The sequence below is a fragment of the Astatotilapia calliptera genome, chromosome 3, assembly GCF_964374335.1.
Source record: "Astatotilapia calliptera chromosome 3, fAstCal68.1, whole genome shotgun sequence".
NCBI classification, from domain to species: domain Eukaryota; kingdom Metazoa; phylum Chordata; class Actinopteri; order Cichliformes; family Cichlidae; genus Astatotilapia; species Astatotilapia calliptera.
In genome coordinates this window covers 70231000-70244530 of record NC_137424.1, presented here as the reverse complement: position 1 = coordinate 70244530, position 13531 = coordinate 70231000, and the positions used below count along the sequence as shown (strand labels likewise).

The 13531-nt window shown below is 41.6% G+C and overlaps 1 protein-coding gene across 1 annotated transcript in view; it reads right to left on the bottom strand.

Moving 5' to 3' along the window:
- Window positions 1-338: 338 nt before the first annotated feature.
- The window catches only part of LOC113018484 (cell surface A33 antigen-like), a 122970-nt gene continuing 109777 nt past the window's right edge, over window positions 339-13531 (bottom strand). The window contains exons 2-3 of the mRNA XM_080299029.1: window positions 2278-2616; window positions 339-1668 (exon numbers count right to left, since the gene is read on the bottom strand). Coding sequence (XP_080155155.1) covers window positions 1532-1668; window positions 2278-2616 — 476 coding nt within the window. The 3' untranslated portion in view covers window positions 339-1531. The remainder of the gene's footprint in view (window positions 1669-2277; window positions 2617-13531) is intronic.

Below are 13531 nucleotides of genomic sequence, written 5' to 3'. Positions count from 1 at the left end.
AACCAGTTTGTCAAATAATTTAGACACTTCAAATATGCTTGAATATATTGTGTGGTCTGTAATGAACCCAAATAAGTTAAATATGCATGTATGTTTTTCATTACTTACTTTCTGATACTTTAAATACAAATGAAACAGCAAAGTGAGCCTTTTTTTTTAAACTTTTTTTAAAAGTTTTTTTTTACTTTTTTTTTTTTTACTTTTATCTTTTAGTGCTGCATCTGGATGAGAACAGAATACGTGCTGGTTGGGCAGAAAGGCTTATTAAAGTGAACTCAAACACAGCACACAACAAAAATAGCACATTAACATAACACAGAGGCTAGAGTAGCCTGGCAGTGAATTACTTAGTTATTTATTTAGAATATATTAGAAAATACAGCAAAAGTTCTAATACAATATACTTAATATAGTGATTACATAGATACTCATACAAAATCACTGTAGGCAGCGCTGTGCACAATAACTCTCCTCAGGACCTTCAGTCTCTCATGAACTGTAAATGTTTAAACACTCTGAGTGGCATTATTTATTATTATTTATGATTCTGTGAGAGCGTGTGGCTGACCCAACAACTACAGTACATTGATAACAGATTTTAGTTATGATAGTAAATGTAATTGTATTTTACCAAAACAATGAATTTTCTGTGGTTTGGTTCATTTGCGTGTGAGAAAGCGTTACAGACATTTCAAATGATTAAAAACGAAAATAAGAAATAGTAAACATGTAACATATCTAAAAAAAATCCAATATAAACAAAAAAATTGAGATCTGCTATGAAATTCGATGAACAACATCTGTTATTAAAATACAATCTGAAAAGTCTAGTTTATGGATGAAAACGTTAAAGTTGATCAGACTCCTCAGGCATATGAAACTTTTACCCTTTTATAATAATGTAAAAACACTGATTCAGTATTGTCCAATCAATCAATCGAACACTAACAAACAGATTATTAGTTATCTGTAATCCAAAAGACATCATCTGCACTCACACAGTCGTCTACAGTGTTTATGCTAACACAGTGTGAACAGGTTTGATGATAATCAGAGAAACGTGATGTAACCAGTGGCACTGGAAGATGTCTGCTATCTGTCGCGTGATTGGCAGAGAATTATTGAAATGTAGTTAGATGTGGAGGTTGGTTCTCTTCGGTTGAGGTTTAAAGAGTTGAAAATCATCAAATGTAAACACTAATAGAAAGATCATAAGTTTGTATTCATTTAGATTGGGTTGCTGTTTGTGAGTGTAACATATAGGTTGATGCTGATAATTTTGTGACAACAATGTGACAGAAATACAGTGATTAGTGTAATGAACTGCTTTTTCCAGTAAGTAATTCCATAAGTAACTGTATTACTTTTTGGAAAAGTAACAAGTAACGTGTAATACATGATTGTATCTTTGTGTAATGATACAGCTTTTATATTTATATTAGCAGAGTAAATGCTTAGCCCTTGTAGGGGGGATTAATGTGGCCATGAGAATCACTTACATTTCAAACTGCTGCTAATGAACATCAGCAAACTAGTCTGAGCCCTGGCTCTGTTGTTGTTTACATCTTCTGTACATAAGCAAAACAACTGCAAGAAGAATCAGACCAAAAACTGATAGACCAAAGATGAGTCCAACAGATTTAACCTTCTCTTCATCTCTTGGCTGACCTGCAGGGGAGAAACAGGAGTGAGGTGTTAGCTGTCAGGTAGGACCATGAATGACCAGAATGAAGACCATATCCAGGTAACTCTTGGTTTTCAATGTTATGAAAGTGTTGTTCACTTCTTACTGTGAGCAGCACTGTGCTGGATTAGCAAGAGTGAAATTATTGCCTACTGACCAATCGTCTCCAAGAATAGTGTTACTTTACTTGGAAGATTTCTCTGACCTCAGAGTGGAGATAGCAAAATTCATATTGTGTTTTCTTTCATTAGTACAATCAGTAAGAAATATAGATTTTTGGATACAAATGTTATGGTTTATTATTATATTTTATGTTTTTGATTGGTCAGATATTGTCAACTCCATTGCTTCATGTAACTATAGATAAAATGATAATCCCTGGGTTAAGTTATCAAGCTAATAACTACTGCTTGGTCTGACTGCCAGTAATGAAGCAAATGAATATTGGAACAATGCCCTGAGTATGTTGAATGCTTCATAGTAAAGGATCCATCTGCTTTCCATAACATCAACATCAACAACATCTTTAGATACAAACATCAACAACCAGGAAGCAGCTTCACCTCTGATCACACTCAACTCTACTCACTCACCTGGAGGATCAACAACACTCAGGTAGATGATGCTGATGGATTTCCATGAGCGTGTTTCTTTCATGACTACACGGCACTCGTATGTTCCATTATCATTAATCGTCACATCCCTCAGAATCAGAGACACGTCTCCATCCTTCATCTGTCTGTCCTGCAGATCCACCCGGTTCTTAAAAGATGGATGCTGGTCATCTGGAACAAATTGCTCATCCCGGTACAAAACCATATATTGTGGCTTCAGGTCAGCTCTGCTCCAATTTACAACTATGATGTTGTTGTTTGGAGCTCGACATGGCAGAGTGATGTTCTGTCCAGACTCAGCTGTGATGATTTTCTGGTCTGAAAGAGGAAACAACACAGAGCAGAGAGGATGAAGATTAAAGTAGAATTGTTCACTTTTACAACAGTCAATCAGAATGATGGGAAACAAAGAAAGTCCAATGAGCTCTGCACATATACACATAGGTGGATTGTTTTTTTCTTTTTTTTTTTTTTGTTATTTAAAATAGAATTTATAGTATATTAAAAATCGTAACGCTAGCTGGATATAATTTTACTGTAATCAATTTTAGTATTAAGTGAACTAACAGCTGATGGAAGAAATCTTAATCACAAAAACATTTTTAATCATGAGCAAATATTTAATACTTCATAAAGTGTGATGTGCTGTGATGATGTCATTATCAGCTGGTATATTACAAAATATGATATAATTCACATGAATAACAACAGGACATTAAAGTGATGAAAGTTTGTTTTAACTTTGTTATTCCTTTAATAAAGTCTCTGTTCAGAAGACCACAGTCGTAGGAACAGCAGAGATACTGTGTAGGACCCTCAAACTCCAAGGCCTCTGGTAGAGGACCCAAACTTAAAGACTGCCCACAGGGTGAGAGGAGATTTATTTTTATAAATATAGTTATAGTTGCATTATTGCACATGGACATGGTCCAGAGTATTAAACTAACTTAATAACAACAGGCACCTTGCAAAGTGGCCTGAAGGTGGACTTCTAGGTAGCCAAATTGTGTGACTTGAGTCTTTCATGTCATTTAGTGAATCTGCTTATGTAGAAGTATAATATGAATTACTATGTTTTCTACGTGGCTAGTTCATGCTGCTAAAGCTAACAGATATGTTACACACTGGTAAGCTAAAATACATTTGGTGTTCTGTAGCATTACTGTGTATATTTACAATTGATATCAGGCACTGAAACGTATATGGAAAGATTAACCTACATAGGAGTACTGATTTGGATTTACTGAGGTCATAATCACTGACAGAAAAGGTCCGTAACTTCATAACTATGGATATACCAAATCAATAAGTCATCATACTGTTAACATGTAAACAAGGTCAATGCCTGTCCTCTTTATCTCAGAGAGAAACACTGTTTTTGTTTAAATACCTAAATCTCACCTGCAGAAATCGGCACGACGAGAAATACCAAAGTTGAGAAGAGCAGCGTGCTTACGGACGCCATTTGCGTGCTTGTTCTAGTTTGAGTAGTTTAGAGGCACTTAGAGTGCTCTTAATGTCTGAGGATCCTGATATTTTCAGTAAATAACAGAAAATCCAAGTTTAAACCTGACTACATGAGACTAAATTTAAACTTTAAACTAAAATAAAGCTAAAACTGATCACTACCGCAGGAACATTGATGAGTCGCATTAAAGTGACGTGCAGAGTGACGTGTCTGAGTGCATCTATTGTTAAATTCTTATTCTATATTATTTTATAAAAAATCAGGTCAGAGTGTTTACCAGGTTCAGTTGTTATCTCCACAGAACAACACTAATTTTGTAAACCAGTAAAGTGAAGCTTTCATCCTGGATCAGCTGGATTAAGATTAACAGACTTTTGTCAACCTGTTAGATTACCTAGATGTAAGTAAATAAGTACATTTGATTTTTGTTGCAAATCGAAAACCAAAGTGCTTATAACTTAATTAAAATACAATAAATAGTTTCCTAAAAAATATGCTTTTGAAGCTTTTAGTCTGGAGATAGTTCTGAAGGCTCAAAAACGTCATTTTAACACTTACTGTCGTTCTGATGGCATCTGTGAAACCCTCAAAGAGTCTTCTGATCGTCACGATGAAAAATTATCCACAAATGTAAAACATTTAAGGTCAGTATCCACGTGTCTTCTTTTTCAGTGGGTCAAATGGAACCGCATTAAATTGTATTCCACTCAAGCAAAAAAAGGTAAAAAGTTCATGAGTTAAAAGTCAAAAGATAAAACATAAATTAAAAATCTAAAGGTAAAGTGGACGTTACCACGTTACCTTACAGCCACATATCAGGAAATGCACCTGTAGTTCCCCGTAGCCGTTTTATTTCACAACATGGACCGGTGTAACAGGTTAGTAGCCACACCTGCTTGATTCCTGAATGATTTTAATTTAATAACAAAAGAAGTGAAAACCAAACCTGACAAAGTGCAACAGCTTCTAACTGCAAACTTTTTCTTTCAAAGAAAGACTTCCTGATGATTAGTTAACCAACTGCAATAGATTAACAGCACTTGGCTGTTCCTTACTCCCTACAGTTTTTTAGGAAGCATTTATCTTTTCACACACTGGTTCTGCAGTTTGCCTTGATTTTTTGTTTTTTTTGTGTAATATTCCCATTCGTCACTCATCTTCTAAACAAACCCAGGCCCTCTTATACGCTCTTTAACACCTGAAACTGCCCCCCAATTCTCAACTGCCTTTGCTGCATCTCCTCAAGCCACCGTTAATGTCACGGTTCTGGGTCATTCTGACCCAGCACTTTCAGTTTCTTATGTTTTTGGTATTCTTCTGTATTATAATTTATGTTCTGATTCTTTAGCTATCCTATGTTGATTATTATCATTATTGTTCTATGTTCCAGCTTATTCTGGTTTAGGGTTTAGTTCTTAGGTTTTGTTCTTTTGCCCTCATGTTTAGTTTAGGTTTAATTCTGTGCTTAGTCTTCTCTGCTCGTGTGTTCCCTCTGTGTAAGTCCGCATTTCTTAGTCTGCATCTTTGTGAATTGTTTCCTGTTTTATTTTGAAGGGTTATGTCTTATGTTTCTGTGTGACTTCTGAGGATTTTCAAAAGTTCTTTACTGAAAAAACTGATAACATCAGAGCACATATCCTGCTCCCACCCCAAGACCCTTCTGAACAACCTGCATGTTCATTCTTTTTCTCAAAATTTAAACCACTCTCATTAAAGAATGAACATGCATTATTCACTCTCATTATCCCTGTTTTAGACCAATCTCTAAGCTGCCATTTCTTAAGGTTCTAGAGAAAGTTGTCCTCCACCAATTATCCTCATTCTTAGACACACATAATATCCATCCATCCACCCATCTTCATCCGCTTTATCTGGGGCCGGGTCATGGGGGCAGCAGCCTAAGCAAAGAGGCCCAGACCTCCCTCTCCCCAGCCACCTCCTCCAGCTTATCCAGGGGAACACCAAGGCGTTCCCAGGCCAGCCGAGAGATATAATCTCTCCAGCGTGTCCTGGGTCTGCCCCGGGGCCTCCTCCCGGTGGGACATGCCCGGAACACCTCACCCAGGAGGCGCCCAGGAGGCATCCGTGTCAGATGCCCGAACCACCTCAGCTGGCTCCTTTCGATGTGGAGCAGCAGCTGCTCTACTCTGAGCCTCTCCCGGATGGCCGAACTTCAACCCCTATCTCTAAGGGAGAGGCCAGCCACCCTTTCTGCCGCTTGTATCCGCGATCTCGTTCGTTCGGTCACTACACACAGCTCGTGGCCATAGGTGAGGGTAGGGACGTAGATCGACCGGTAAATTGAGAGCTTCGCTTTTATACTCAGCTCCCTCTTCACCACGACGGACCGGTGCAGCGTCCGCATCACTGCAGCCGCAGCACCAATCCGTCTGTCGATCTCCGGCTCCCTTCTCCCATCACTCGCAAACAAGACCCCGAGATACTTGAACTCCTCCACTTGGAGCAGGAACTCAACCCCGACCCGGAGTGGGCACTCCACCCTTTTCCGGCTGAGAACCATGGCCTCAGATTTGGAGGTGCTGATCCTCATTCCCGCTGCTTCATACTCGGCTGCGAACCGTTCCAGTGCGAGCTGGAGGCCTTCACCCAATGAAGCCAACAGAACCACATCATCCGCAAAAAGCAGAGATGAGATTCTGAGGCCACCAAAGTGAAAGCCCTCTGCCACTTGACTGCGCCTAAAAATCCTGTCCATAAAAATTATGAACAGAAACGGTGACAAAGGGCAGCCCTGGCAGAGCCCATCACCCACCGGGAACGAGTCCGACTTATTGCCGGCAATGCGAACCAAGCTCTTGCAACGGTTGTACAGGGATCAAATGGCCCGTAGCAATGGGCCAGACACCCCATACTCCCGCAACACCTCCCACAGGACACCCCGAGGAACACGGTCGAATGCCTTCTCCAAGTCCACAAAACACATGTAGACTGGTTGGGCAAACTCCCATGCACCCTCAAGTATCCTTGAGAGGATAAAGAGCTGGTCCAGTGTTCCGCGACCAGGACGAAAACCGCATTGTTCCTCCTGTATCCGAGGTTCGACTAGCGGATGAACTCTCCTTTCCAGCACCCTGGCATAGACTTTCCCAGGGAGGCTGAGGAGTATGATCCCCCTGTAGTTGGAACACACCCTCCAGTCTCCCTACTTAAAGATGGGGACCACCACCCCGGTCTGCCAGTCCACGGGTACTGCCCCTGATCTCCACGCAACATTGTAGAGGCGTGTCAACCAGGAGTTGTTTAACTGCCTCAGTGACTTCGCCCCCGGAAATTGGCGGGTCATTCCCCTCATCCCCAGACTCTGCTTCCTCCTCGGAAGACGTATCAGTGGGATTAAGGAGGTCCTCGAAGTATTCCTTCCACCGCCTGACAATTTTCTCAGTCGATGTCAGCAGCGCTCCGCCAGCACTATACACAGTGCAGGTAGAGCACCGCTTTCCCCTCCTGAGACGCCTGACGGTTTGCCAAAATCTTTTCATGGCCGCTCCGAACTCCTCCCACACCCGAGTTTTTGCTTCAGCCACTGCCCGAGCCGCATTCCGCTTGGCCTGTCGATACCTGTCGGCTGCCTCCGGAGTCCCACAGGCTAACCAAGCCCGATAGGACTCCTTCTTCAGCCTGGTGGCTCCCTTCACCTCTGGTGTCCACCATTTGATTCAGGGATTACCACCATGGCAGGCACCAACCACGTTGCGGCCGCAGCTCAATGCAGCAGCTTTGGCAATGGAGACGCTGAACATGGTCCATTCAGACTCAATGTCCCCAGTCTCCCTCGGAATGCTGTTGAAGCTCTGCCGGAGGTGTGCGTTGAAGATCTCGCGGACTGGGGCCTCTGCTAGACGTTCCCAGCACACCCTCACTACGCGTTTTGGTGCACCGGGTCTGTCCAGCATCCTCCCCAGCCACCTGATCCAACTCACCACCGGGTGGTGATCAGTTGACAGCTCAGCCCCTCTCTTTACCCGAGTGTCCAGAACATATGGTCGCAGGTCTGGTGATACGATTACAAAATCAATCATCGACCTGCGGCCTAGAGCGGCCTAGAGTGTCCTGGTGCCACGTGCACTTATGGACACTCTTATGTTCGAACAAGGTGTTCGTTATGGCCAAACTGTGATTTGCACAGAAGTCCAATAGCAAAACACCGCTCGGGTTCAGATCAGGGAGGCCGTTCAATCACGCCCCTCCAGGTCTCGCTGTCATTACCCACGTGAGCATTGAAGTCTCCCAGCAGGACAACAGAGTCTCCAGGTGGAGCACCTTCCAGCACCCCACCCAGGGACTCTAAGAAGGCTGGGTACTCTGAACTGCAACTCTGCGCATAAGTGCAGATGACAGTCAGGACCCGTTCCCCGACCCTAAGGCGCAGGGAACAAACCCTCTCGTCCACCGGGGAAAACCCCAACGTACCGGCAGCAAGCCGAGGGGATATTAGAATACCCACCCCAGCCCGCCGCCTCTCACCAGGGGCAACTCCAGACTGAGACAGAGTCCAGCCCCTCTCCAGGAGACTGGTTCCAGAGCCCAAGCCATGCGTAGAGGTGAGCCCAACTATATCTAGCCGGTGACTGGATAAATATCAGTCTGGTTTCAGAGCCTTCCACAGCGCAGTCTGCTCTACTGAAGGTGTTCAATGATGTTGCTTTTATCAGCTGACTCTGGAAAAAGTACAGTTTTAATTCTTCTAGACCTGAGTGCAGCATTTCACACTGTCGACCACACATTACACATCTTTTCTCTTAAAAATCTATTAAATCATTAACTTGTAGGACTTTATTCTATGAAAACCTTTATGAGTTTAAATATATTTTGGTTACATATAAATATTATATTTTCTTTTATGGTTTTAGAGGCTGGACTGTAGGGTAAAAAATAATTACATGGGCAATAAGAAAGGAGGTGACATATACAGCAGGTCTGAGTGTTTCACAGGTTCTGTTCTTAAATGATGTCCACAGAACAACACAAACATAACCAAACTCATCCATCTAACTGGAGGTTCAAACCTAGATCAACATATCTACCATGTATGCAGATCAATACCATTTAATGCTTTAAACACAAACAGTGTCACTTTATCCTGGATTCTGTAATGCACAGTGAGACAGTGCAAGGCTGCTGTTATCTCTCTTTTTTGTCCTAGTCAGTAATCTGGCATTTGGCTAATGACTGTAGTATGCAGTGCATTACAGGTGTCCAGTTTACATGTGAAAAGGCATGCATAACCCTTACCGAAAACATTTTCAGTCTGGTGATTGTTCTAAAGGCTGAAAGACGTCACTGTTGTTCTGCAGGCATCTCTGAAGCCATCAAGCACCCTTCTGCTCATCAGAAAGGAAAAAATATCCACAAAGAAAAAACAGTGTAAGGTCAGTATACATTGTATACCCACTTTAACTTTACTGTATAAAGAGCTAACATCTCCAAAATGCTATGAGTAGTTAGTCATTATAAGAAGTCTTTGTGAACTGAAAATCAAGAATGTGGGATACTGTTTGTCCGTGTTTTGGAGAGCCCCAACGCAGGGGAAAGTAATTCTGTCGAAGAGACCTACCTTGGCAGTTGTGCAGGTGAAGACAAAGGGAAGAAATTCTTTATCATATTTTCTAGTATTTGGCTTGGAAGAAAGTTGGTTTGGAAACATATTAAGCCAGTGGTTCTTAACCTGGGTTCGATCGAACCCTAGGGGTTCGGTGAGTCACTCTCAGGGGTTCGGCAGAGCCTCCGCCGTGACATGCATGCCTCATTTTATGCACCAGTAAAAAACATATCTATGTCTTGAATTTGAAAAAAAAAATCATATTTTATTTTTCACTAAAGAGGGGTTCAGTGAATGCACATATGAGGGGTTCGGTACCTCCAACAAGGTTAAGAACCACTGTATTAAGCGATGCTGCATCTTCTGCTTTGCGTTTGTGTGGTAGCCCCGTTGAAAAGTTGTCCATTATGCTAGCAGTGTCTAAGCGTTCTTTTTTTAAAATTCATACCCCCCACACCCTTGAATGGCTCTACCCTAAGCCCACAAGGTTGACAAATGTTTCAAAGAGAGATTTTCATTTGATCCCAAATAAAAGAAGTGAAAACAAAGACCTGACAGAGTGCAGCAGCTGCTGACTGCAAACATTATTAATGCTCTTTTTTTTTTTTATTGAAGCTCTCAGACACTCGGCAGTGAAAGCATGAACCTGTTTCTACTGCTACTGCTTCACTACGTCCAGCGGGCTTAAAGCAGATTTCAAAGAGTTATCACAGGAGTGGGCCGTGGTCTCTGCTGCTGTAAATAACACATTATGATTAAGGCTTTTTTAGAGCAGGGTGTTACTTCTTAGCCAAAAAATGATAACCCTTGTTAAAACTCAACTTTAAATATTTTTTTGTATTTACCTCATTTTGACACTTCTTGATTTGTTGCTTGATACATGAAACCTAATAATTGTAAAAGGTTGTGCTTTCTTTTGCCCATGACTGCACATGAGTACTTACGTGCACAAACATGAACAAGAGAGATGTTAGAATGATAAATAACAGTCAGAGGATCCTGGGATTTCACCCGAGGGACTGAGTTGATTAAACACACAAAAGACTGCACTGCAGTCATTTTTATTTCAGGCTAGGCTAAATGTTGTATTTGTGGCAAATCATTCACTACGCACACTAGCATCAAGGTCAAGCGACAGCTCTTTTGTTTGTGGCAACACATGCACACACACTGCGATTTTTAGCCTCTCAGCCCAGGACACAGACACTCCTTGATGGCTGCCGCACTCTTTTCCTGCTTGGCTCTTGTCACTGTGGGAAACACACAGTCAATCAATCTGGCTGAGTTCCAGCCCCGCCCTGAGCCTGTCCCTGCAAGCTCACTGTGTCACCGCTTCGCACCGTTTCACCGGACACTAACATGTTGGGACTGGTTAGCATCCCTTTCACCACATGTTACATATAATTCTCTGCTCTGACTTACTCATACTTCTGTATAAGGAGCAGCTTCAGTTCAATTTAAGCTTTGAATGAGGTGAGACAGAATTAAGGTTAAAATGCTGCAGAAACATAATAAAAGCAACAGAATGATAACAAACGGTAACAAATCAAATCACTAGAAATGGGAGGAACTAAAGAAGTGTAAATGTGTTTTCATTTCCAGTTACATCACTGATATGTTGCCAGTGAACCTGATTATTGTGAAATTTCCTCCAGCCCTTTCTTTTTAGTACCACTTACTTTTCTAGCCTTTTGTTTTCCACTTCCCAACTTTTCGAGACATTTTATGACTGTTAAGTTTAAGCTTTTCTCATCGTAAACATTTGAAATGTTTTCTATGTTCTGTAGTTCATAAAATATGGGCTTTTTTAAGTTGGCAGAGAACTGCATCCTGTTTCACATTTACATTTCAGAACAGTTCAGCAGTTTGCACTTTCATGAAAGGACTGTTTTGAATCCATCCATCCATTCGCTTCCGCTTCTCCTTTTCAGGGTCGCGGGGGGCGCTGGAGCCTATCCCAGCTGTTTTGAATGTGCAGTCTAAATAAAATAAACCTCCACAAAAGGGTTGTTTTCATCTGTTGGGAATTTGGTTAAAGGATAGTAAAGGAGACAGAGAGGAAATGAAATAAAAGGAACTAAAGCTAATTATTCCAGTCAGAAGGACTCAATTAAAAACACCAAACACACTGATTCTGTTTGTATTATTGTAGTTTATTTTCAGTTTCAGTGTTTGTGTTTTAAATATTTTTTCTGGAGGTTTAAATATAAAGACAGTCATTTCAAGGTCTGAGCTCTCAATACCTAAGGCTACGTTCACACTGCAGGCAGAAGCGCATCAAATATGACTTTTGACCCTATGCGACCCATATCCGATCATGGTATGACAGTTTGAACAGCACTAATCCAATATTTTCAAATCCCACCTAAGTCACTTTCGTATGTGGTACTGAATCCGATGCATATCTGATGTTTTAGAAAGCGACTGCTGTTTGAACGATCATGTCGCATTAAATCCGTCTTTTACATTACTGACACAAGACAGACACCAATTATCAGCGCTGGAGAAGACAAATGAGAAAGCATGGCGGCGGAAACTGGAGACGGAGCGAGTCAATGTGCGCCAGATTAGAAATAAAATGGGCAGCAAAACACAGCTGATTCCCCATCACATCACACTGTGTTATGGAATTGGATTACATACGTGCTACATAGTTACTTGAGCATTTCTTCTTTGACGAAACCAGCAAGGAAGAATTTTTTTTAATCTCATCTCTCCTAATAAGGTATGCACACAGTAATAAATATCACGAATGATAAGTGCCATAGGCAAGGCAAGGCAAGGCAAATTTATTTGTATAGCACAATTCAACAACAAGGTGATTCAAAGTGCTTTACAGAGACATTAGAAACAAAAACAGATAAAAAGCATGATTTAAAATTGATTAAAACAAGCAAACAAACAAACTAACTAAACACTCACATTCACACCTTTTTGCGCGATCTGAACCCTTATCCCTTTTTTTTTTTGCTCCTCCCCTTTGTGAGTGTGGACGCTTCATCTCTTTGCTCTTGAATGCTTTGCTTCTTATATTGATTTTTATTGATTTTTATGCTGATTTTTTCCCTTTTTTCCGTGTGAGCTTACCTGCGATAACTTCTGGACACTTGTAGATCATTAGGACTAGAGTGTTCTTAACAGAAACAGCAACATTTTATGGTTACCTTATCCTCAGCGCTCCGTGTGTCTGTGGCCTAGACACAGCTGAAGCCTGATTACAGCGTCTGGGCACCGAGCAGCCTCAATAGCCTGGAAAGGTGCTAACCGCTAGGCTAACTAGCAACAAGATGCCTTCCCTCTCCACAGATGACTACCACAGCCTCCTGCAGAAGATTGCAGTACTGGAGACAAAAATTCATCGCTTAGAAGTAAACGTGGAGGTAAATGGACTGTGTGGAAATGAAACAACCTTGCCTTTGATTCAAAACAATGGCGATGAGCAAGCTAGTACACAGCTAAGGAGCACAGATAACATGACCAAGAAAGTAGACTCTGTGCATTATTATAAATCCTCAAGTGATAATCCCCCCTTAGACTGTCTTGGTGCAAAACCAAGACATAAATCATGTCTCCTGGAAGGGGGAGGACGTATCACAGGCAGGGCACAGCGAGCTGAAATCTCTGAAACCGACTGGCCTTCACTTCCTACGAGACAGAGAAGCTCTTCTACCCCTGTATACGGGAGGAAACAGGACTGGACAACCGTGAATAGGAAGGTTAACAACAAACCTCCAAAACAACTGAATGTGAAACTGCAGAACAGATTTGCTCCACTATCAAAGGACCCTGGATCTATATCGGACAACCATCCATCTAAAAGCAGCGAAATAAGGTCTGAAAATCTGTTGAAAAGTGAAAGGCCACAGGGAAAGCTAAAGGCTAGGCCTGAAACTCTGATTGTGGGTGACTCTGCCGTAAAGGATGTACAAAGGATGTGCGGTAAGAACACTAAAGTCCTCTGCTTTCCTAACGATATGGTCAACAACCTGAAGGAGAGAATTCTTCAAATTGCAGATGAATATCCAACTGTGACAAACATTGTTCTGCATACAGGGTCAAACGATGTGTCCAAACAACAGTCGGAGGTTCTGAAACGGGACTTTACTGGATTATTAAATACTGTAAACTCTCTGAATGCAGCTGTATTCATCAGTGGACCTGTACCGCCGGTCAGAGGAGGAGACGAGAGATTCAGCAGGTTGTTT